Source organism: Stegostoma tigrinum, chromosome 33, assembly GCF_030684315.1.
Source record: "Stegostoma tigrinum isolate sSteTig4 chromosome 33, sSteTig4.hap1, whole genome shotgun sequence".
Classification (NCBI taxonomy): Eukaryota; Metazoa; Chordata; class Chondrichthyes; order Orectolobiformes; family Stegostomatidae; genus Stegostoma; species Stegostoma tigrinum.
This window is the reverse complement of record NC_081386.1, coordinates 36,729,727-36,753,884: the sequence shown is the minus strand read 5'-3', so window position 1 is coordinate 36,753,884 and position 24,158 is coordinate 36,729,727. Positions and strand designations below refer to the sequence as shown.

General features: G+C 43.3%; 1 protein-coding gene across 1 annotated transcript in view; it reads left to right on the top strand.

Annotated features, from left to right (window-relative positions):
• The first annotated feature begins 3,466 nt into the window (after window positions 1-3,466).
• Window positions 3,467-24,158, top strand: part of trpm7 (transient receptor potential cation channel, subfamily M, member 7) — a 130,585-nt gene continuing 109,893 nt past the window's right edge. The window contains exon 1 of the mRNA XM_059639294.1: window positions 3,467-3,503. Coding sequence (XP_059495277.1) covers window positions 3,477-3,503 — 27 coding nt within the window. The 5' untranslated portion in view covers window positions 3,467-3,476. The remainder of the gene's footprint in view (window positions 3,504-24,158) is intronic.

The window sequence follows — 24,158 nt, the reverse complement described above, 5'->3', positions numbered from 1 at the left end:
CACTGGTTACCAGCAGGACTTTGCATTCTTTACCTCTTGCCTCATTTGAGGTGTGGTGACAGTCAAGTTAAACCACCATGAATTGTGTGTCACTTTTGAGAGAATAGATCTGTGGTCCGGTAGGAGTGTTGTGACTGTACCTTTTCCTTTACCTTGCTTAATTTGGTTCCCTGCCAGGTGGAAAATAAACAAATGTAAGCAGATTTTAACCACAGAGAGAGATCACTGCCAAGTCACCACTTAGTCTTCATATCTGGTGTCACTTTATGGTGATCTGTGAATACTGGCATGTTCAGAGGATCTTTCTAATTCCCAAAAGCCAGCACCAATGCCAGTGACACAAATTAAGTCCCTGCTATTGCTGCAGAGACTAGGAGTGGACAGTGAAATAACATTCTCATAGTCAACAGATATAGAGGTTGAATCAGCCAGGCAGATATTTACATTTACAGTCATAGTCTGTGCTTCTAGATTTGAAAGTACAGTTTTCAGATGAAAGAATGAGAGTTTTGCACTTTGAACTGTAGTCGCTGGACAGTTCTCAAAAGTTAGGATCATGTTATTTTCTTAAGCTAGGGACAGTAGAGCTAGTAACAAGCTAATCAAGGACACTGCTTTAAATTAGAAGAGATGACAGGGTGGCATGTTCAGTTGTGTTTCTGTGATAGTTTTCTCCGTTGCAGATCCCTAAGCTCACTGTCTGTCATGGTAAGCAAAGAATGTGTCACAAATGTGCTCAAGCTTTGAACTTTTACTGTAATAATCCCTCAGTTTTTGATAACTAAGCTGTGCAGAACATTGTCTCTTGAAACTTGAAGCCGTTGAATCAAAATATCCTAATTCGATGTATAAACAAAATTTTTGCTCTCTGTTGAACGCTACTGAAAGGGTGCCTGAACCTGATTGCTTACTTAAAATCATTATGATATTCAAGTTGAACATGTCAGTAATTTGTCTCTATAACAATTTTATGTAGCAAGTAACAGAAATACAACTTGATGTGACAGCCTTAAAAATAAAGTACATCAACGGCACTGATCAGACTTTTTTGGATCCTTTTGTAAAATGATAACATTTAAAGTTAGGTGCCCTAGTTTTCCTGTAAATGCATATTTTACACTAATTTCCAGAAACTTCCCTTTCATCTAGAACAATACCTTTTTGTGTTTCAGATCAGTTATAGCAACATTTTGACTACAGCCTGTGAAACTGGATAAACGTACTGGATAAACTGTCAGATGGCATCAAAAAGTTGTTTTAGGTGTTGTAACCGAGACGAGAGTGAGATTTCTGGGTTGGGTGGCTGAAAGATTGAGTGCCATATGCTGAGAAGGAATGCTTGCTGAAATCTTTATGGCCCTTTCTATTGCTTCATAACTCGGGTCTTTTTTGGGTGCGTGTAGGTACAGTTTTGGTCAATTGTTCTCCCTGTAGGGAACCACTGCGTGAAATGGGATATTGAAGTATCTCCCAGCAGTGAAATTATATTGGATTTTTGTTTTAATTGAAAACTCCGTTTAAAAACTTGCATTTTACTAAGCTGAAACAAACTCCCTGCAGTTCTCTAAAATGAGAAGTTTCCACTTTCCTTTTCATCTTTGTTCAGGAGTTTGTAAAAGATTATTAAATTTTAAAGGCATGATTGGTATCCAAGCATTTTCATCAGGACGTGCAAAAGGGCTGACATCACTGAAGCTAACAGCAAAGTACAGATCTACACTGTGCTGCTGGCAACATACTGTTCCGAAGACGAACTCCTGAGGCGTGGAAAGGTTGCAGTGGACAGACTTCAGTATGTTAATGACACCCATTACTGAACACACTTGGGCTTTTGAATAAAGAAAGCAAAATGCTGTGGATATTGGACGTCAGAAATAAAATCATTTTGCTGGAGAAACTCAAAAGGTCTGACAGTATCTGTGTAGAGACAACTCGAGTTAAAGTTTCAAGTCTGGTATGATTCTTGAAGCTGAGGGGGCAGGAACTCTCTGGTCCTACCAGGGAGGAAGCTGTTCTGGATCTGATCATAGGAAATGAGGTAGATCCGGTGGAGAATGTCATTTCCGGGGCAGCATTTGGGAATTTGAAATTATAACACAGGGTTCGATATTAAGTTGGAAGAGAATAAAAATCAGTGAAGGATTAAGATCCCAGACTGTAAAAGGGTAGATTTTGGGGGTCGAAAAATTGAACTGGAACAGGTTAATTGGGAACACATTTTTGTTGGATAAAAATAGGAGACTTTGCTGAGAGATAAATAGGATCAAGAGATGAATAACAAACTAGTTGCATAACCGTGGGAAATAAATAGAAGGCATCCAAAGCAAGTACCCTGGATGATGGATTGTATTGATGAGAAAACAAGGAAAGAAACAGCGGCATATGGTGCATACCAGAATAACAACAATAGAAATCAGGGAGAATATCTCAAATGCAGAAAAGAGACTAGGGCTGGAATGACTAAGGCTAAGAGGAAGTACAAGAAAAGATGGCAAGCTGCTCTAAAACAAGTAGTATTTATTTATAGTATTAGTGAAAGAGTGGGGCCCGTAAGGAACAAGCAGGATAGGCTGCTTATTTGAAGGAAAGGATATGGTAGTCGGGTACTAAATGAGTACTTTGTCACCATTTTCCAACGTTTTAAGATCGAAACAATGGCCTGTTGAAAATGTTGGTATTGAGCAACTGAGCATTACAGTGATAAAATCATAGGATCGCTACAGTGCAGAAAGAGACCGTTCAACCCATTGAGCCTGTACTGACTTGGGAAAGAGCATTTCACCCTATCCCCATAACTCATCTAGCTTGCATATCCCTCGACACTACAGAGCAATTTAGCATGGACACTCTACCTAAACTGCGCATCTTTGGACGGAAAACTGGATCACCTGGTGGAAATGCACACGCAGACAATGTGCAAACTCCACATGGTCAGCCAAGGTTTGAATTGAACCTGGGTTCCTGTTGCTGTGAGGTGACAGTGCTAACCGCTGTGTCACCCTTTAGAAGTTGGCAACAAGTTAGTAAACAGAGGGTGAGTAGAGATGGATATTTCTCAGATGGCAGAAGAGTTGAAAGTCCTGTTCCCCAAGGATTGGTGTTGGGACACATGCCTTTTCTGATTCCTCTAAATGATTTAGAGTTGGGTGCAAAGGGCAAAACAAGATGACACTAAGTTAGGGAGAATAGTAAATCGTGCGGATGATCCTGGGTGACTTCAGAGGGCCATTGAAAATTTGAAATGAAAAGAACTGCGGATGCTGTTAATCAGGAACAAAAACAGAAGCTGCTGGAAAAGCTCAGCAGGTCTGGTAGCAGCTGTGAAGAGAAAATCAGAGCCAGTGTTTCGTTTCTGAGGAAGGGTCACCAGACCTGAAATGGTAACTCTGATTTTCTCTTCACAGATGCTGCCAGACTTGTTGAACTTTTCCAGCAGCTTCTGTTTTTGATGTCATTGAAAAGTTGACACCTGGTGAATGAATTTCAATGCACAGAAATGTGAGGTAATACATTTTGATAGAAGAAACACTGGTAATATAGACTCAGACCGAATTTGAGGGGAGTACAGGATCAGAAAGCCCTCTGGGTTCAAGTGCATAATTTGCTGAGGGTGGACAAGTCAGTTAAAATAGTTGTGAAGAAGGCTTATAGGATCCTTGGGTTTATAAATAGAGGCATAGAGACTAAAAGCAAGGAAGTGATGATGTGCTTCTACAAAACATTGGTCAGACCACATTAATATGTTCAGTTCTGATCACTTTTTATTCAAGGAAGGATGGGCTTATTTAAAGCCCTGGAGAGAGTGCAATGGAGACTTACTAGAATGATGCCAGGAATAAGAAGTATTAGACTCAAGGAAATATGAGAAAATTGTGCTTGTTCTCCTTGGAGTGGAGAAGATCAAAATGATCTAATTAAGGTGTTCAAAATGATGAACCATTTTGACAGGGTAAAGGAGGACATTCTGTTTTCTAGTTGGTATGTTGGTAACAAGGGGTCACAGTTTCAAGACCCAACAGCAAGAGCACTAGGAGTGAGATTAGAAACTCCCTTACTCAGTTGTTAGGATTTGGAATGCACTGCCTGGGAGAGTGGGGTGGAGATAGATTCCACACGATATTTCAAAGAGAGCTGGATATGTGTTTGAAAGTGATTCTATGATCGTGAACTTAATCTCTTCCCACTTAGGCTATGTTCTCTGGGTTGAGTCTGTAGTACATCCCTACATTAACATCATTTATAAATATAGATTTAAGACAACAAAGAAAATTACAGTGCAGGAACAGGCCCTGCGGTCCTCCAAACCTGCGCCCATTGAGATCCTCTATCTCAACCTGTCGCCTATTATCCCTTTGCTCCCTGCCCATTCACCTATCTGTCTAGATACATTTAAATGACGCTATCGTGCCCGCCGCTGGCTACACGTTCCAGGCACCCCCCACCCTCTGCATAAAGTACTTTCCATGCATGTCTCCCTTAATTTCAAGGTGAGAAGGCTAAAGTTTATGAGCCCTAGTAATTGAGTCCCCCACTCTGTTGGGAAATAAGCTTCTTTCTATCCACCCTGTCTATACCTCTCATGATTTTATAGACCTAAATCATGTACTCCCTCAACCTGTCTTTCTAATGTAAATAATTCTAATCTACTCAACCTCTCTTCATAGTTAGCGCCCTCTAGACCAGGCAACATCCTGGAGAATCCAAGATAATAAAATGTGAGGCTGGATGAACACAGCAGGCCAAGCAGCATCTCAGGAGCACAAAAGCTGACGTTTCGGGCCTAGACCCTTCATCAGAGAGGGGGATGGGGTGAGGGTTCTGGAATAATTAGGGAGAGAGGGGGAGGCGGACTGAAGATGGAGAGAAAAGAAGATAGGTGGAGAGAGTTTAGGTGGGGAGGTAGGGAGGGGATAGGACAGTCCAGGGAAGACGGACAGGTCAAGGAGGTGGGATGAGGTTAGTAGGTAGATGGGGGTGCGGCTTGGGGTGGGAGGAAGGGATGGGTGAGAGGAAGAACAGGTTAGGGAGGCAGAGACAGGTTGGACTGGTTTTGGGATGCAGTGGGTGGAGGGGACGAACTGGGCTGGTTTAGGGATGCGGTGGGGGAAGGGGAGATTTTGAAGCTGGTGAAGTCCACATTGATACCATTAGGCTGCAGGGTTCCCAAGCGGAATATGAGTTGCTGTTCCTGCAACCTTTGGGTGGCATCATTGTGGCACTGCAGGAGGCCCATGATGGACATATCATTTTAAAGAATGGGAGGGGGAGTGGAAATGGTTGGCGACTGGGAGGTGCAGTTGTTTGTTGCGAACTGAGCAGAGGTGTTCTGCAAAGTGGTCCCCAAGCCTCCGCTTGGTTTCCCCAATGTAGAGGAAGCCACACCAGGTACAGTGGATGCAGTATATCTCCTCTGCACCCTCTCCAAAGCATCCACATCCTTTTGGTAATGTGGCGACCGAAACTGTACGCAGTGCTCTAAATGTGGCTGAACCAAAGTTCTATGTAACTATAACATGACCTGCCAACTCTTGTACTCAGTACCCTGTCCGATGAATGAAAGCATGCCATATGCTTTCTTGACCAGTCTATTAATCTGTGTTGCCACCTTCAAGGTACAATGGACCTGAACACCCAGATCTCCCTGTGCATCAGTTTTTCCCAGGACTTTTCCATTTTCCGTATAGCTCAGTCTTGAGTTGGATCTTCCAAAATGCTTCACCTCGCATTTGCCTGGATTGAACTCCATCTGCCATTTCTCCACCCAACTCTGCAATCTAACTATGATAACAAAGTGTGAAGCTGGATGAACACAGCAGGCCAAGCAGCATCTCAGGAGCACAAAAGCTGACGTTTCAGGCCTAGACTCTTCTTCAGAGGGGGCTCTAGGCCCGAAACGTCAGCTTTTGTGCTCCTGAGATGCTGCTTGGCCTGCTGTGTTCATCTAGCTTCACACTTTTTGTTATCTTGGATTCTCCAGCATCTGCAGTTCCCATTATCACTGCAATCTAACTATATTCTGCTGCATTCTCCAACAGTCCCCTTCATGATCTGCTACTCCACCAATCTTAGTGTCATCTGCAAACTTGCTAATCAGACCATCTGCACCTTCCTCTGGATCATTTATGTACATCACAAGCAACTGTGGCCCCAACACGGATCCCTGTGGAACACCACTGCTCCCAGTTCTCCATTTTGAGAAACTCCCTTCCACTACAACTCTGTCTCCTGTTGCCCAGCCAGTTCTCTGTCCATCCAGCTAGTACACCCTGGGCCCCATGCGACTTCACTTTCTCTAGCAGCCTGCTATGGGGCATCTTATCAAACACCTTACTGAAGTCCATGTATATGACATCTACGACCCTTCCCTCATCTATCAACTTTGTCACTTCCTCAAAGAATTATATCAGATTGGTAAGACATGACCTTCCTCCCACAAAACCATGCTACCTATCAGTAATAAAGCCCATTTTCTTCCAAATGCAAATTGATTCTATCCATCTATTTTCTGCAGCAAATTCCCCACCACTGACGTCAGGCTCACTGGTCTATAATTAGCTGGATTAGCCTTGCTATCCTCCTTTAAACCAGGGGACAGCATTAGCAAGTCTCCAGTCCTCCAGGCCCTCACCCATGCTCGAGGATGCTTCAGAGATATCTGTTAAGGCCTCAGCTATTTCCTTTCTTGTTTCTCTCAGTAACCTGGGATAGATCCCATGGGGACTTGTCCACCCTAATGCCTTTTAGAATACGCAACACCTCCCCCCTCCTTATGCTGACTTGACTTAAAGTAATCAAACATCTATCCTTAATCTCAACATCCGTCATGCCTCTCTCCTCTGAATACCAGTGCAAAGTACTCATTAAGAATCTCGCTCATTTTCTGATGCCTTGCATAGCTTTCTTCCTTTGTCCTTGAGTAGGCCAACCCTTCCCTAATTACCCTCTTGCTCCTTACGTACGAACAGAAGGCTTTGAGATTTTCCTTAACCCTGTTTGCCAAAGCTATTTCTTGACCCCTTTTAGCCCTCTTAATTCCTCATTTCAAATTGGTCCTACTTTCCTGATATTCTTCCAAAGCTTCATCGGTTTTCAGTTGCCTAGGCCTTGTGTATGCTTCCTTTTTCCTCTTTGTTAGTCTCTCAATTTCACCTGTCATCCATGGATCCCTAACCTGGTCCTTTCAATCCCTCATTTTCACAGGACATGTCTGTCCTGCACTCTAATCAACCTCTTTAAAAGCCTCCCACATATCAAATGTGGATTTACCCTCAAACAGCTGCTCCCAATCCACATTCCCCAGCTCCTGCCAAATTTTGTTATGGTTGGCCTTCCCCAATTTAGTACACTTCCTTTAGGACTACTGTCGTCTTTGTCCATCAGCATTCTAACACTTAGGGAATTGTGATTACTATTCCCAAAGTGATCCCCTACTGAAACTTCAACCACCTGGCTGGGCTCATTCCCCAACACCAGGTCCAGTACGGCCCCTTCCCGAGTTGGACTATTTACATACTGCTCATAAAATTCTCCTGGATGCTCCTTACAAATTCTGCTCCATCTAAACCCTGAACCAAAGTCAATGTTGGGAAAATTTAAAATATCTCATCACCATCATCACCACCACCCTGTTGCTCCTACATCTTTCCATAATCTGTCTACATATTTGATCCTCTATCTCATGCTCGCTGTTGGGAGGCCTGTAGTACAGCCCCAACGTTGTTACCACACCCTTCCTATTTCTGAGCTCTGCCCACATTGCCTCGCTGCTAGAGTCTTCCACAGTGTCCTCCTCCTCCACCCCTTTTATCTCTCTCTAACCCACCTGAAACATCTGGAATGTTTAATTGCCAATCATGCCCTTCCCTCAACCAAGTCTCAGTAATAGCAATAATATCATACTCCCAGGTTCTAATCCAAGCCCTAAGTTCATCTGCCTTACCTACTACATTTCTCTCATTAAAACAAATGCACTTCAGACCTGTCCCTTTGCGTTCATCATCTGCTGTCTGCCTACTCTTCCCCTTAGTCACACTGACTTCTTTAGTTCCTTACAGGCTTTAGTTACTGCCTCCTTGCTGTCCATTAACCTCCCCATTTGGTTCCCATCCCCCTGCCACATTCGTTTAAACCCTGCTCCACAGCATTAGCAAAAGTGCCCCCGAGGACATTGGTTCCAGTCCTGCTCAGGTGTAGACCATCCAATTCGTAATAGTCCCATTTCCCCAGAACCAGTCCCAATGTCCCAAAAACCTGAACCCCTCCGTCCTGCACCATCTCTCAAGCCACTCATTTATCCTGCCTATTCTTTCATTTCTACTCTGACTAGCACATGACACTGGTAGCAATCCTGAGATTACTACCTTTGACGTCCTACTTTTTAACTGGGCTCCTAATTCCCTAAATTCTGCTCGTAGGACCTCATCCCATTTATTACCCATATCATTGGTGCCTGTATACACTATGACAGCTAGCTGTTCACCCTCCCCCTTCAGAATGTCCTGCTTTTGATCCCTGAACTGTGCATCTGGGAGGCAACTTGCCATTCGGGAATCTCATTTTCGACTCCAGAACTGCCTGTCTACTCCTCTTGCAATTGAATTCCCTATGACTATAGCCCTTCCACTCTTTTTCCCCCACCGTGAACCTGGCTACTGCTGCCTTTGCTGTTGAGCCATCTCCCCCAACAGTATCCAAAATGGAATACCTGTTTTGGAGGGAGATGACCGCAGGAGACACCTGCACCGCCCTCCTGCTTTTTCTCTGCCTTTTGGTCACCCATTCCCTTTCTCCCCCGGCAATTCGAATCTGCGGTGTGACCAATTTGCTGAACATGCTGTCCATGATTTCCTCAGCATCGCGGATGCTCCAAACTGAGTCCATCCACAGCTCCAGAGCTGTCATGCGGTCTAATGAGCTGAAGCTGGACATGTCTTGCACATGTAGGAGTTAGGGACATCAGCCGCATCCCTGAGCTCCCACATTAAGCGACAAGAGCATGACACGCGTATAGGATCCCCTGCTATTTTTACTCTTAAGCTTAACTTAGTCCTACTGTCATATCAAATACTAGATAAATGAATTAAAATTTCATCTGTACTTACCAGTGTACGAATTTTTTTAAAAAAGAAAATCCTTACCTTATCAACACACTACAGAGTCTGTTTTATTTTGTTGTCAGAGGACACACGGGTAGTGTGTCACATTGAGCCACTGTCCAAATATATCAGTTCACTCGGCTTCTCAGCGCAATTCAACCGCTCCCACTCAGCTGCACTTACGAAATGAAGAACTTAACTCCCAGCAGGCCCCTAGTCCTCGCTGTCACCACCCCTGCTGCTGCTGCAAATAAAAATGGAGCAGAAGGGGCAGAAGGCTTCAAGGAAATGAGGCAAATCTTTTTCATCTAGGGGGTGGTGGGGATCTGGAACTCTCTGCCTGTAAAGGTGGGTCAAGGCAGACGCACTCATAACGTAAGAGCAAATTACTGCAGATGCTGGAATCTGTGCTGAAAACAACAAATACTGGCGATCACAGCGGTTCAGACAGCATCCATGGCGAGAGAGCACACTAATGTTTTGAGTCTAGGTGACATGGATGCTGTCTGACTTGCTGTGATCTCCAACATTTGTTTTCAGTGCACTTGATACCAAGGCGCAGAAGGCACTGGGTCAAGTGCTGGAAAATGGCATTAGAATGGGTAGGTGAGAGATAATGGGAACTGCAGATGCTGGCGAATCCAAGATAATAAAGTGTGAAGCGCTCTGATGAAGAGTCTCGGCCCGAAACGTCAGCTCCTGTGCTCCTGAGATGCTGCTTGGCCTGCTGTGTTCATCCAGCTCCACACTCTGTTATCGTGGACTGCGTAGGTGGTTGTTTTTGACCGGTGTGGCCGTGACAGACCAAAGAGCCTTTATCTGCACTGTAGATCTGACTAACCTCCCCCGCCCCGGCCTGTCCGTAGCTTTTCCAAGTCACTTAGTTGTCTGGAAGATAGCGTAATTTTCCATTTTAATCTTTTCCGTGATATCTGATTTGATCACTAGAAGATCAAGTCATGAATTTTCAATTTCTGATTCATTTGCCCATTACTGTATTATTTCACACCCTCTTTCTTTCACTACTGTAAATGTACTCTTCTGATGACTATCCTTCCTGTCATCATATCTTGCTTATACAATGTTAGCTGCACTGAATTTTCTATCTTGTCCAGAGTACTCACTACATAGGCACATCATTGAGTTTCTTTTTGATTTTGGCCAGGCCCCGTGACCCTTGCTTTTAATTATACAGAGGCAAGCAATGAGATTATCTTATCTCCAGCAAGAGTATTTTGATCTTTGGCGACAGCTCTAATTTTTATTTTTTCGTTGAGCATTTTTGAACTGCTTTTTGGAAAACACTCACTTTGTTTCAAGTTTCAAAGAAAGCAACCATAGGTTTGACGTATAGTTTGAGCTTTGATTTATAATTTTTCCTTTCATCAATTTGAGTTCTTCACTTATGTTCCTATGTCATATTAAAAGGATTGAATCCAGTGGACTCACTAGGCATATTCTCAATGGCAAACAGTAATAAGGGAATTCTTTCTTCAATCATTAGAGCATTTTTAACCATAAGATTTGATTGCTGTATTTAAAATTTGATGCCATCCTTCCAATGCTGTTTGAAATTGTGTGTGATAAGCTAAAGATTTGACTCTTAATTGTTTAACTCCTAACCTATTCATTATGGCTTTGAATATTTGTGACATAACATTTCAACCTTGATTGGATTTGTATTTCTTGTGTTAGTTTATATCTTGTGCAAATAATTTCACTATTACCATTTTTGTTGTAATTTTCCTGGGGCAGTGCTTCTGGATGTCCTGTTGAAATGTGCTGTCGTTAAAAGATATGGCTCCTATTCCAGTTATCCTAAGTTAGATCCCAGTCTGGAAGCTGGCTTGATTTTTTTTTCAATCAAGGAGTCCTGGTGAAACAAACATACAATGTTGCAGAGATAATGGGAACTGCAGATGCTAGAGAATCCGAGACAACAAAGAGTGGAGCTGGATGAACACAGCAGGCCAAGCAGCATCTTAGGAGCAGGAGAGCTGACGTTTCAGGCCTAGACCCTTGAGAAAAGGGGGCTGGGGAGAGGATTCTGAAATAAACAGGAGAGAGGGAGAGGTGGACTGAAGATGGATAGAGGAGAAGATAGGTGGAGAGGACAGTATGGGTGGGGAGGTAGGAAGGAGGGAGTCCAGGGAGGATGGACAGATCAAGGGGGCAGAATGAGGTTAGTAATTAGGAAATGGAGGTGTGGCTTGAGGTGGGAAGAGGGGATAGGTGAGAGGAAGAACAGGTTAGGCAGGCGGGGATGAACTCGGCTGGTTTTGGGATGCAGTGGGGGGAAGGGAAGATTTTGAAGCTTGTGAAGTCCACAGTGATACCATTGGGCTGCAGGGTTCCCCAGTGGAATGTGAGTTGCTGTTCCTGCAACCTTCGGGTGGCATCATTGTGGCACTGCAGGAGGCCCAGGATGGACATGTCGTCTCAGCAATGGGAGGGGGAGTTGAAATGGTTCGCGACTGGGAGGTGCAGTTGTTTATTGCGAACCGAGCAGAGGTGGTCGGCAGAGCGGTCCCCAAGCCTCTGCTTGGTTTTCCCCAATGTCGAGGAAGCCATACCAGGTACAGTGGATGCAGTATACCACATTGGCGGATGTGCAGGTGAACATCTGCTTCTTGTGGAAAGTCATCTTGGGGCCTGGGATAGGGGCGAGGGAGGTGGTGTGGGGGCAGGTGTAGCACTTCCTGCGGTTGCAGGGGAAAGTGCTGGGTTTGGTGAGGTTGGAGGGGAGTGTGGAGCGGACAAGGGAGTCACAGAGAGAGTGGTCTCTCTGGAAGGCAGACAAGGATGGGGTTGGAAAAATGTCTTTGGTGGTGGGTTCAAATTGTAGATGGCCGAAGTGTTGGAGGATGATGTGTTGCATCCGGACGTTGGTGGGATGGTATGTGAGGATGAGGGGGATGTTGCGGTCCTTGAAGAATGAGGACATCTGAGATGTACGGGAGTGGAATGCCTCATCCTTGAAGCAGATGCGGCGGAGGTGAAGGAATTGGAAATTGGGAATAGGGGATGGAATTTTTGCAGGAAGGAAGGTGGGTGGGTGGAGGTGTATTCCAGGTAGCTGTGGGGAGTCGGTGGGCTTGAAATGGACATCGGCTTGTAGGTGGCAGCCTGAGATGGAGACAGAATGGCCCAGGAAGGTGAGGAATGTGTTAGAGATGGTCCAGGTGAAATTAAGGTTGGGGTGGAAGGTGTTGGTGAAGTGGATGAACTGTTTGAGCTCCTCTTGGGAGCATGAGGTGGCACCAATACAGTCATCATTGTAACGAAGGAAGAGGTGGGGTTTAGGGCCAGCGTAGGTGCGAAAGAGGGACTGTTCCACATAACCTACAAAGAGGCAGGCACAGCTTGGGCCCATGCGGGTACCCATGGCCACCCCCTTTTTTTCTGTAGGAAGTGGGAGGAATCGAAAGAGAAGTTGTTGAGGGTGAGGATGAGTTCAACTAAGCGAATGAGGGTGTCGGTGGAGGGGGACTGGTCGGGTCTATGGGACAGGAAGAAGTGGAGGGCCTTAAGGCCGTCTGCATGAGGAATGCAGGTGTATAGGGACTGGACGTCTATGGTGAAAATGAGGTATTGGGGACCCGGGAATTGGAAGTTGTGGAGGGCGTGGGTGGTGTCATGGATGTAGGTGGGGAGTTCCTGGACCAAGGGGGAGAAAATAGAGCCCAGATAGATGGAGATGAGTTCGGTGGGGCAGGAGCAGGCGGTGACAATACGTCAGCCAGGGTAGGTGGGTTTGTGGGTTTTGGGAAGGAGATAGAAGTGGGCGGTGCGGGGTTGGACAACGATGAGTTTGGAGGCTGAGTAGGAGGCCACCTCAGGTGATGAAGTCATGGATGGCATTGGAGATGATGGTTTGGTAAAGGTCGGTGTGCCATACTACAACTGCGCCTCCCTTGTCTATGGGTTTTACAGTGAGGTTGGGATTGGAGCGGAGGGAGCAGAGGGCTGCACGTTCTGCGGAGGAGAGGTTGGAGTTGGTGAGAGGGGTGGAGAGGTTGAGGTGGTTGATGCCTCGATGGCAGTTGGAGATGAAGAGGTTGAGGGAGGGTAGGAGGCCTGGGTGTGGTGTCCAGGAGGAGGTCTTGTGTTGGAGGCGGGTGAAGGGGTCAGTGATGGGAGAGTGCCCCTTGGATGCTGCTTGGCCAGCTGTGTTCATCCAGCTCCACACTTTGCTATACAATGCTGCAGATCTGGTTTTATCAAAAAAACAAGTCATTACACAAAGATATACAACAAAGTATTTACATAACACAATTTGCAAGATTTCAAAACACATGATAAGATGCAATCCCATCTGTTCTAATGCTTTTACTTTATGTACTTGGCCAGAGAGTTCCTCTCTCTGCCACATCTATTTGCTGTAATTTCCTTGGGACAGTGCTTCTGGAAGTCTTGTTGAAATGCACAGTCGTTATAAGATAACAGCTCCTAGTCTAGTTATCCTATATTATCTGAATACCCTGCTAAATGGTTATACAGCTATAAACTTACTTTCTATTCTGTTTTGAGGGTCCAATAGCATCTTTCTTGAATTCATTTTGCAATTGTACTTAAACTTTCTGAGCTTCAGATAACCCTTATAGGGTTCTAACCATATTACTAACAAAAACAGAAATTGCTGGAAAATCTCAGGTCTGGCAACATCTGTGGATAGAAATCACAGTTAACATTTCGGGTCCAATGACTCTGATTTCTCTCCATAGATGCTACCGGACTTGCTGATTTTTTTTTTCTTCTCCCGCCCCCAACATCCACAGCTTTGTTTTTTGTCCCCCCTAATCAAAATTGTTTTCCCACCTTGTCCACCTTGCTCCTAATGGCTTCACAGAATTCCAAAAGATTTGTCAAGCATAACCTGCCCTTCATGAACCTATGCTGCGTCTGCCCAGCAAGATAATTTCTATCGCGATGCCTTGCTATTTCTTCCTTGATAATAGACTCAAGTATCTTCCCCATTACAGAGGTTAAGCTAACTGGTCTATAACTCCCCATCTTTTGTCTACCTCTCTTTTTAAATAGTGATGTCACATTTGCTGTTTTCCAATCTGCAGGGACTGCCCCAGAGTCCAGCGAATTTTGGAAAATTACCACCAGTGCACCTGCCATTTCTCCCGACATCTCGCTTAGTACCCTGGGATGCATTCCATCAGGGCCAGGTGACTTGTCAATCCTCAGCTCCATTAGCTTGCCCAACATTACCTCTTCTGTAATAATGATTGTTTCCAGGTCCTCACCTATCTTCGTCTGTTTGTCAATTACTGGCATGTTATGAGTGCCTTCCACTGTGAAGACTGATACAAAATACCGGTTCAATGCCTCGGCCATTTCATCATGTCCTATAACTAAATTCCCCATCTCGTCCTGTAAAGGGCCAATGTTTACTTTAGCCACTTTTTCTTTGTTGTTTTGTATAAATATACAAACTTTTGCTGTCTGTCTCTATATTTTGTGCTAGTTTTTTCTCATGTTCTATCTTGCTTTTCTTAATAGCTCTTTTTGTGGCTTTCTGTTGACCTTCAATGTTTTCCCAATCTTCTAGTTTCATGCTGTTTTTGGTCACTTTGTATGCTTTCTCTTTCAATTTGATAGACTCCCTTATTTCCTTGGCAGATTATTTCCTTTTTATTGGAATATACTTTTGCTGAGCACTTTGAAAAATTGCTTTGAAAGTCTGCCACTGCTCGTCAACTGTCCCACTGTAAAATCTTTGTTTCCAGTCTACTTTAGCCAGGTCCTCCCTCATTCTATTGTAGTCTCCCTTGTTCAAGCATAGGACCCTGGTTTTGGATTTTATCTTCATACTCCCCATCTGTATCCTACATTCAGTCATTCTGTGGTCACTCCTTCCAAGAGGATCCCTAACTATGAGGTCATTAATTACTCCTGTCTCATTACGCAGGACCAGATGTAGGATAGCTCGCTCGCTGGTTCCATTACACACTGTTCAAGAAAACTATCACGGATACACTCAACGAACTCCTCCTCAACGCTACCCTGACAGAGCTGGTTCAAACAATTTACATGTGGATTAAAATCTCCCATGATAATTGCTGTACCATTTTTACAGACATTAGTTATTTCTTTGTTTATTGCCATGTGATGTTATTATTTGTTGGCCTATAGACTATGCCTATCAATGACTTTTCCCTCTTAGAATTTCTAATTTCCACCCAAATGGATTCACCCTCATTCTCCATAGAACCTATATCATCTGAGCACTGCCCTGATGTCGTCCTTGAATATCAGAGCCACACCACTTCCCTTACCTTCCTGTCTGTCCTTCCGAATAGTCTGGTACCCCTGGAAATTTAACTTCCAGTCATGACCATCCTGTAACAAAGTCTCCGTAATGGCTACCAAATCATATTCATTCGCGGTGATTTGTGCCATTAACTCATCAACCTTGTTACAAATGCTGCAAGCATTCAGGTAAAGTTCCTTTATGCTAGCTTTCTTACCCTCATGATTTCCAACATCTCTAATAATACCTCCCGAGTTATCCTTCCTTTTTGCTTCTTTCATAGCCTGCCTTGAACTGACACCCTCCTGCACACATGCTAACCTGCTGCTTGCCTTTTTATTTACCATCACACTCCCTGTCGCTTTCCCTTTCCCTTCCCTTGTGATGGGAATAATTTTTTAACTTTCATGTATACATCCAATTAATATTTTCTCCTTGAGTAAATCTTCTGGAAGCTACATTGTGACATTAGCCAGTATCAAGGACTAACTTGCTCCAATATGCCCCCCCCCCCTAATAGTTTTTGTTTGCCTTTGTCTTGTGAAAAGATATGATGTACCATCCCACAAGGACAGTTATCACTTTAGCATTACTGCATGCTTCTGGCCATGAATTTCAAACATCAGTCTCCATGTTTGCTGTATGTTGCATGAGGTTCCCCTCTGCAGGTAGCATAAACTCAAATACCAACAATAACAAGTAAGAAATTACAGTTCCAGGCACAGGTAAGGGACAAGGAGGATAAAGATGTTCCATCTTTTTAAATGCTTAAAACTCTAATCCAAAAACTGATGCTCTGAAATCATTTCACTTTTCCATACTGCATGAATTACTTTTTAAATGAAAACCAAGTGCTGAAGAAACTTAGCAGGTCTGGCAGCATCTGTGGAGAGAGAAGCAACTTAGTTACAAAGAGCTTGAAACATTAACTCTTTCTCTCTGTAGCTGCTACCAGGAAAGCTTCAGCTTTTTTTAAATTTCAGATCTCCAGCATCTATATAATATTTTGCCTTTACTTTTCAAATGGACTTGTAATATTGAAACTTTTCTGCCTATCTGGAGAGATCAATTTGTAAAATCTTAACCTAAATGTAATTATTCACTCAGATGTAGATACAATAGGAAAAGTTATAAGAATTACAAACTAGCAAACCCTCAAGCACAAACTGTCTCCCTAACACCATCAAAGGAAACTGCAGCTCTTCTGAAGTGTTAGAAGTGTGAAAGCTCCCTTTGCCCACCTCGAGATTTCTCGGTGTTCCTACCCGAAGTGCATTAAGCTGATTTTGATGACAGTCAAAATTGCAGCACATATAGGATAGTTTCTTGGACTGGAGGGCTAGAAAAGCTTGTTTCCAATGGAAAGTAATGTTGGTCCAGTCTTCGTTTTCAAGTCTGCACTGTTTAGTGAATTCTGCTGAAGCTTTCTTGCTCACAAGCTTCAGAGGAGAGCATGGAACAGGACAAAGTGAAGACGGGTAAGAGTGAGCGTGAATGGATAAAGATGTGTCTGAGGTGCAAGGAGGAAGTTTAACATTGCTGAAGAATGACGTGCTTGAATTTTGCGGGACAATTTTACTTTACTGGATCACAAACCTCTGCAGCACTAAGAATTATCAACTGTAGACTTCTTTTGTTAAACCTAGATAATTTTAATTTGGTTAAAAACTTGCTGGAGTTGATGACTAAGCATGAAAGAGTTCTTGGAGCCAAAATTCCAATCTTTTGTATACCACATGCTGTGTAAAAGCCATTCTGGCACAGAAATCAACTCACGAGCTTTGGCTTAAAATACATACTTTTAAGATAACTTGTGTAAAAATGGATTCTAGTTTTAAGGGATGAATAGCATTGTTATTGTTAAGAACATAGAACAGTACAGGCTGTTCGGCCCACGATGTGCAAACCTATTATCCTACTCTAAGATCAAAACTAACTTGCGTACCCTTCATTTCACTATCATCCATGTGCCTATCCAAGAGTCATTTTAATGTTTCCGACTCCGCTGGCAGTGCATTCCGCTCACCCAAAACTCGGTGTGAAGAACCTACCTCTGACCTCTCCTCAATACCTTCCTCCAATCACCTTAAAATTATGCCCCCTCGTAATAGTCATTTCCACACTGGGAAGAAGTCTTTGACTATCCACTCTATCTATGCTGCTCATCACCTTGTACAACGGTATCACTTCACACTTTTCTGGGTTGAATTCCATCTGCCACTTCTTTGCCCAGCTCTGCATCCTGTCTGTCCCATTGCAACCTGCAACAGCCCCCCATGCTGTCCACAACTCTACCAGTCTTCGTGTCATTGGCAAACTTACTAATCCACCCTTTCATTTCCTCATCCAAGTCATTTATAAAGAGCAGAGGTCCCAGAACAGGTCCCTGTGGATCACCAATGGTCCCTGAGCTCAAGGCTGAATAATTTCCATCTACTACCACCCTCTGTCTTCTATCAGACAGCCAGTTCTGTATCCAAGCAGCCAAAGTTTCCTGAATCCCATGCCTCGCTTTTTGAATGAGCCTACCATTGGGAACCTCATCAAATGCCTTGCTAAAATCCATATACACCACATTCACTGTTCTGCCTTCATCAATGTGTTTTGTCACAACCTCAAAGAATTCAACAAGACTTGTCAAGCATGACCTACCCTTCGCAAAAATATTTCTAATCAAACTGTCCTTTTCCAAATAATCATAAATACTGTCTCTCAGAATCCTCTCCAATAATTTGCCCACCACAGAAGAAAGACCGACTGGTCTGTAATTTCTAGGATTATCCCTATTCCCTTTCTTGAACAAAGGAATAACACTTGCAACCCTCCAGTCATCTGGTACTCCAGTGGACAGTGAGGATGCAAAGATCATCGCCAAAGGTGCAGCAGTCTCTTCCTTCACTTCCTGTAGTAACCTTGGGTATATCCTGTCTGGCCCAGGGCACTTGTGTATCCTCGTGTTTTTCAAAAATTTCTAGCACATCCTCCTATCTAACATCCATCTGTTCGAGCATATCTGCCTGTTTCATGCGGTCCTCACAAAGGCCAAGATCCCTCTCACTGGTGAATACTGAAGCAAAGTATTCATTAAGGACCTCCCCTACTCCTCCGACTCTGCACATAAGTTCCCTCATTGGTCCTCCCTCAGTCTGGCCATTTTCTTGTTCCTCACATAGGCGTAAAACACCTTGGTATCTTCCTTGATCCTACCAGCCAAGGCTGTTCCATGCCCTCTTCTAGCTCTCCTAAGTCCGTTCTTCAGTTCCTTCCTGACTACTTTGTAATCCTCTAGAGCCCTCTATTCATAGCCTCACTAGCCCGTGCACTGGTAGTAATCCTGAGATTACTACTCTGCTCGTTCTGCCTTTTAGCAACTAACCTAACTCCCTATATTCACTTTTCAGGACCTTTTTTTTCCATGTTATGTCATTGGTGCTAACGTATGCCACACTTCTGGCTGCTCATCTTCCCCCTTAAGAATCCTATGGACTCGATCCTAGACATCCCTGACTCTGGCACCCAGGAGGCAACATGCCATCTGGGAGTCCTGTTCACTACCACCGAATCTCTTGTCTGTTCCCCTAACTATTGAATATCCTGTCATTATCATTCTCCTATTCACCCCCCCCCCCACCCCGACTTCCCTTCTGAGGCACAGCGCCAGCGACCTAGCCACTATGACCTTCCCCTGGTAAATGTGCACACATGCCAGCTCCACCCGTCCACCCAACAGTGTCTAAAGCGTTATTTACTTCTAATGCCTACAGTTCATTAATTTTAAAGACTTGTGCAGAAATGTTCAAATTTTCTTTCTACCAGTTCTGTTGCCAATGTCCTAGCTAATTAGCATGCATTAATAACAGTGCCTTTGAAAAAGAAAATAAGAATGCAGCTCCATTTAAACTGGATAACCAAAGTGGCAGAATGTGTAGGTGAGTATTGACAAAACTGTACGATCGCTTGCAGAGATGTGCCCGCGTATGTGAAGGAAGATAGTATTGTAGAATTCGAGGTGGTGCAAAAAAATGCATGAAGAGGCACAGTTCAGAACTCCTTCAGTAAACAAAAATATCAGTATCTTTCACTGAACTTGTTAAAGTCAGCAGATTCCACCAGTTGATTATCCAGTGTTGAGAAGAAATTGGCCTGTATTGGAAGTATGAAACAAGGTTGCTATCAAGATTGGTGGTGGGGGAAAAAAATCACCCTGATAAAGATAACTGTCCAAAGTGAAACTAGGTTCACGGTGCTTCCACTTAGCATGGTGGATGACAGAAACAGATGGTGATATTCAAACATGAGAAATTGCTTTGTGTTCAGAAAGAGAGGCTGGGTGGGTGAAGAGGGTTGCAAGAAGTGTGTCAATGAAGTAGAATTTGAGGCCAAGAACGCTTGTCTAGGGATGTCCAAATCTCAATAGAATAGTCTACAAAGTCAGATCAAGCAACACTGGCCTGGCAGTACTAGTAACAGTCTTAAGTTTTGATCAGCCTTCGGATGTGTCTATAAATAAATTTTGCAGGTACAGTATCTGAAAGATATGGAACATATGAATGTTAGGTGAGAAAGCTTTCACTAAAGGTAGAAATATACCGCAGATCATGGACCGTGCAGTGTAATGTTAACACTATCAAAAATCATTTCTATGATGTAGAGTAGCGAAAATGTTTAGCAGTCTAAAGGATAATTTCTTGTGAAATGATGGTGCCTAAATTACCTGTATCACTGTTCAGGATCCATATGATGTTACACAGCCATTCAATTGGGATGAATTGTTCAGTGGTTTAGATTTGATGAGTGATTTTTAGATGTGAAGTGCTATAGTTAATTTGTCATTACGTAATGCATTATTTATTGTCGCGTGTGTATGAAATGTGTACACTTTAAAATGTCAGACTGTATGATTTGATTTATTGTCGCCAAGTATACCTAAGATCAGTGAAAAAGTTTTGTTTGCGAGCAGTACAGACAGACCATAGCAAGCAAGGACATACAGATCATTGGATGCTCAGGCAGAGGTGAGGTGTATTGGTATCAATACTACACAGGTGGTGTGCGGAGCAAGAGCAGCATTGACAAGATCAATGCTATTTGAAATTAGAGAGTCCATTCGTGAGTCTAATAGGGGAAAAAGCTGTTCTTGCACCTGTTGGAGTGTGTCGGTTCAAGCTTCAGCATGTTCTGCCTGATGGAAGAGGTTGTAGAAGAGCATTATGGGAAGGGAAGGGTCTTTGTTGGCAGCCTTTCTGCAGCAGTGAGCTGTGTAAATGGAGTCCATGGATGGGCGGCTGGCTTTTGTGATGGCCTGGGCTGTGCACGCCACCTTCTGTACTTTCTGGTCCTAGGCAGAACAGTTGCTGTACCAGGCTGTTATGCACCCGGACAGTATGCTTTCAGTGGTGCATCTGTAAAAGATGGTGAGGGTGCTTACAGATACGCCAGATTTCCTGAACTGCCTGAGGAAGAAGAGGCATTGTTGTCATCTTGACTGTTATATCTACATGGGATGTCCAGGGCAGGTTGTTGGTCATCTTCTCTCCGAGAAACTTTGACCCGCTCAACTTCCATTCCATTGATGTAGATAGGGGCATATTATCCTCCTTTCTTCCTGAAGTCATAATCAGTTCTTTTGTTTTACTGACATTGAGAGAGAGGTTGTTCTCATTGCACCATGTCACCAAATCTCTATCTCCTTTCTGTATTCTGACTCATCATTGTTTGATAACACCACTGTGGAAAGACAGTTATCAGCAAACTTGTCGAGGGCATTTGTTCATTCAGAATTTGGCTATACATTCGTGGGTGTACAGAGAGTACAGTATGGAGTGGAGAGCCTGTCTTGGGGACTCCAGTGCTGACGGTATCATGGAGGAGGTGCAGTTGTCCATCTTCACTGCAGCCTATGGGTCAAGAAGCTGAGGATCCAGTTACAGAGGACAGCAGAGACCTAGGTCTCAGTTTTGAGATCAGCTTGGAGGGGATTATGATGTTGACGGTGGAGCTGCAGTTAATGGGAAGGAGTCTGACATTGGCATCCTTGTTCAAATGTTCCAGGAATGAGTGCAGGAGTAGGGAAATGGCTTGAACTCTGAACCTTTTACACAGTAGGGCAAATTGCAGGATCAAGGCATGCTGGGAAGCTTGAGTTGTTGTGGGTCATGACCAGCCTCTCAAAGCACTTCTTGATTATGTAGGTCACAGCCACTGGGTATTGGTCGTCAAGGCATGTTGCACGTGCTTTCTTTGGTATTTCTTTTAAACCGTTAGAGAATTAATATGAATTGTTCAGTATTTGTTTTTTTCTTTATTGTGGTAGTCAGTTTAGCTCAAAGGAAATGTGCTGTCAATCTTCAAACATATTACTGGTGTAATAAATCAACCTCTGAATTTGAGCCAATGGAAGCCTCAAATTCGACTGTTAAGCTGGATAAATGGTATATGGTGTGTGTGTGTGTGTGTGTGTGTGTGTGGTATTCCAGGTTTTTGGCTGTGTACCTGCTGATTTGAGATCCTGTTACCTAATACACTTGTGAACAAATTCAAAATTATTCTCCTCTTAACCTTTTGCTCCCACACCCAGATGTCGTATCCTCAACTCATTAGAAATACATTAGAAGATGAGCAAAATTACAGTATGGGCTATTGACATCCTGTTCTTTGCATATTTGGATAGATTACGTGTCCTATTACTGTGAGGTTCCTTAGCCTAAACCAAGTAGGTTAAAGCTTTGCTAGTAAGTTATGCCTTTTCACAATGTTTGTTTTCTCATGAGAAATCTAATCTAGCTGGTAAAGCTTTTTGTTTCCCAATTATTTGAGGTGACTGTTTTTGTTGGAACAATTAGATTCTGGTTCTCAGTGAGAAGAGATTGATTTGCATTCAGACCAGAGTGTGGGAACGTGAGTGGTTTGTTTGGCCATTAAATCTTGATTCATGCTTTCAATTTCCCGAGTTCAGTCTCGTTGTCAGGCAAAGGCTGTTCGAGGATCCAGTTCTCTAGTTTTTTTTTCAAGCTTGTTTACTTTAAGCGTGTGCAGTAGCTACGGAATTAGAGATTTGTTTATTTGGTGCATATTTATTGCAATTCAGATTTCCCTTAGGAAATAACTGGCTTAGAATCTGAACTCCAATGTAGCAATGGCTCCGGCAGAGCTCAGACTGGATTCTAACAAAGGAAGGGGCCTTTTCAATTCTATGTTGTTTCCTTTATTAGTGAGTTGGTCTAATGGACTGACCTGGGGCCTGGTAGCAGCTGTACAGAAAGGCCTTTGAAAAGCTAGGTGTTTGTCTTTTGCAGACACCCCAAGCATTCATCAGCTCCCTCAATGGTTAACTCCTGAGCCTTGCTCTACTCAACAATGAAATAACTCTTGAAATCCAGCCACCGTTCAGTAACTAAGGAAGTAAAGCATTCACAATGATCTTTAAACATTCAAGTATTTAACATCTGATAACCATATTTCAAATTGGGCAACAAAAGGCAAAAGACTCCAGCATCGGCAGTTCTTGGTTTCTCAGAAGGCATTCAGAGATTTGAGTTGTATTGTAAACTTTAGTTTAGCATAACTACCAGTTTCTATCTTTTTCTACTGGATCCTTTCCAGTGGGAAGGATCCAGCTTTTTTAAAAATCACCCACTTCTGATGTGATACACCTCTGTGTCAAGTGAGTCTTGAGCCTGGACCCCTGGTGCAGAGTTAGGGACACTACATTGTGCCACAAGACTACGTATCCAATCAAGTTGCAAACACTGCTTTTCTAAAAATATTTTAAACCCAGACAGCTAATTAAGCAAATAACTAACGCTGTCCATCTGTTTGATTTAGTCGACCTGATTCAGACATTGTTGTGTGTCTGCGGCAGGTGGGATTTGAATCAGGACAATTTGGCTCATAGACAGACACCTTACCAGTATGCCACAAAGACACTTATTGAACCCAACTCTTAAACACACAAACGTTTTTTTTCAGTCAACTCTGGAGCTGTTCTGGTTTTCTAATGGAATTGCAGACTCTGCCTTTTGCCTTGATTTCACCAGTCAGGTGCACAAAATGTTGAAGTTCGCAGTGCATGTGCTGTGCAAAGGAGCATTATGATCACAGAGTCAATGACTATCTCTAACCCCATTTTAATGTAATAATCAAAAAAGCTATCCGCCACACATGAACACTGGTCAATACATTGGACAACATGAGCCTGTGTAATGTTCTTAATGGTATTTAGTGTACATCTGTAGGTCTGAAGATGTACGAATGAGAAAGTCACAAGGGAATTTTATCTAAGAACTGCAAAATAGCACACTGGCATGAAATTGCTGCACAGCCAATTCTATTTATCAGTGAATCACATTGCAAAAATTCCCTGTATGTACGGTTGAATAATCTAAAGATTAAGTTGAATATCTAAAGTTGAATAATCTAAGGTGGTACACTTTAAAAGTGTATCATCTGACTTGCTTGCATTATTTGTCTGTATAAATTCTACACAAACTTGTGCAATTCAAGCAGCAGCATTTAAAAGACTCGTGAGAAACTTTGCTATTTATCTAGACAGTTGTCTAACCATGATGCATTGTGAGCATGCCCTTGATCAGATCAAACAGATCTACAGTTTTTCAGTTTTCAGCCATCAACTACGTTGCTGCAGTCAACTTTGAAACAGATGACTCTTGACAGCACCCCAATTCTGGAAATTTCTTTGACTAAGGTGAGATGAGCTCTTGACAAAGCCACATTTGACAGTGTGGCATCAAGGAGCCCTAGAAAACTGGAATCACTGGGTATCTGGGGCAAACTCTGTGCTG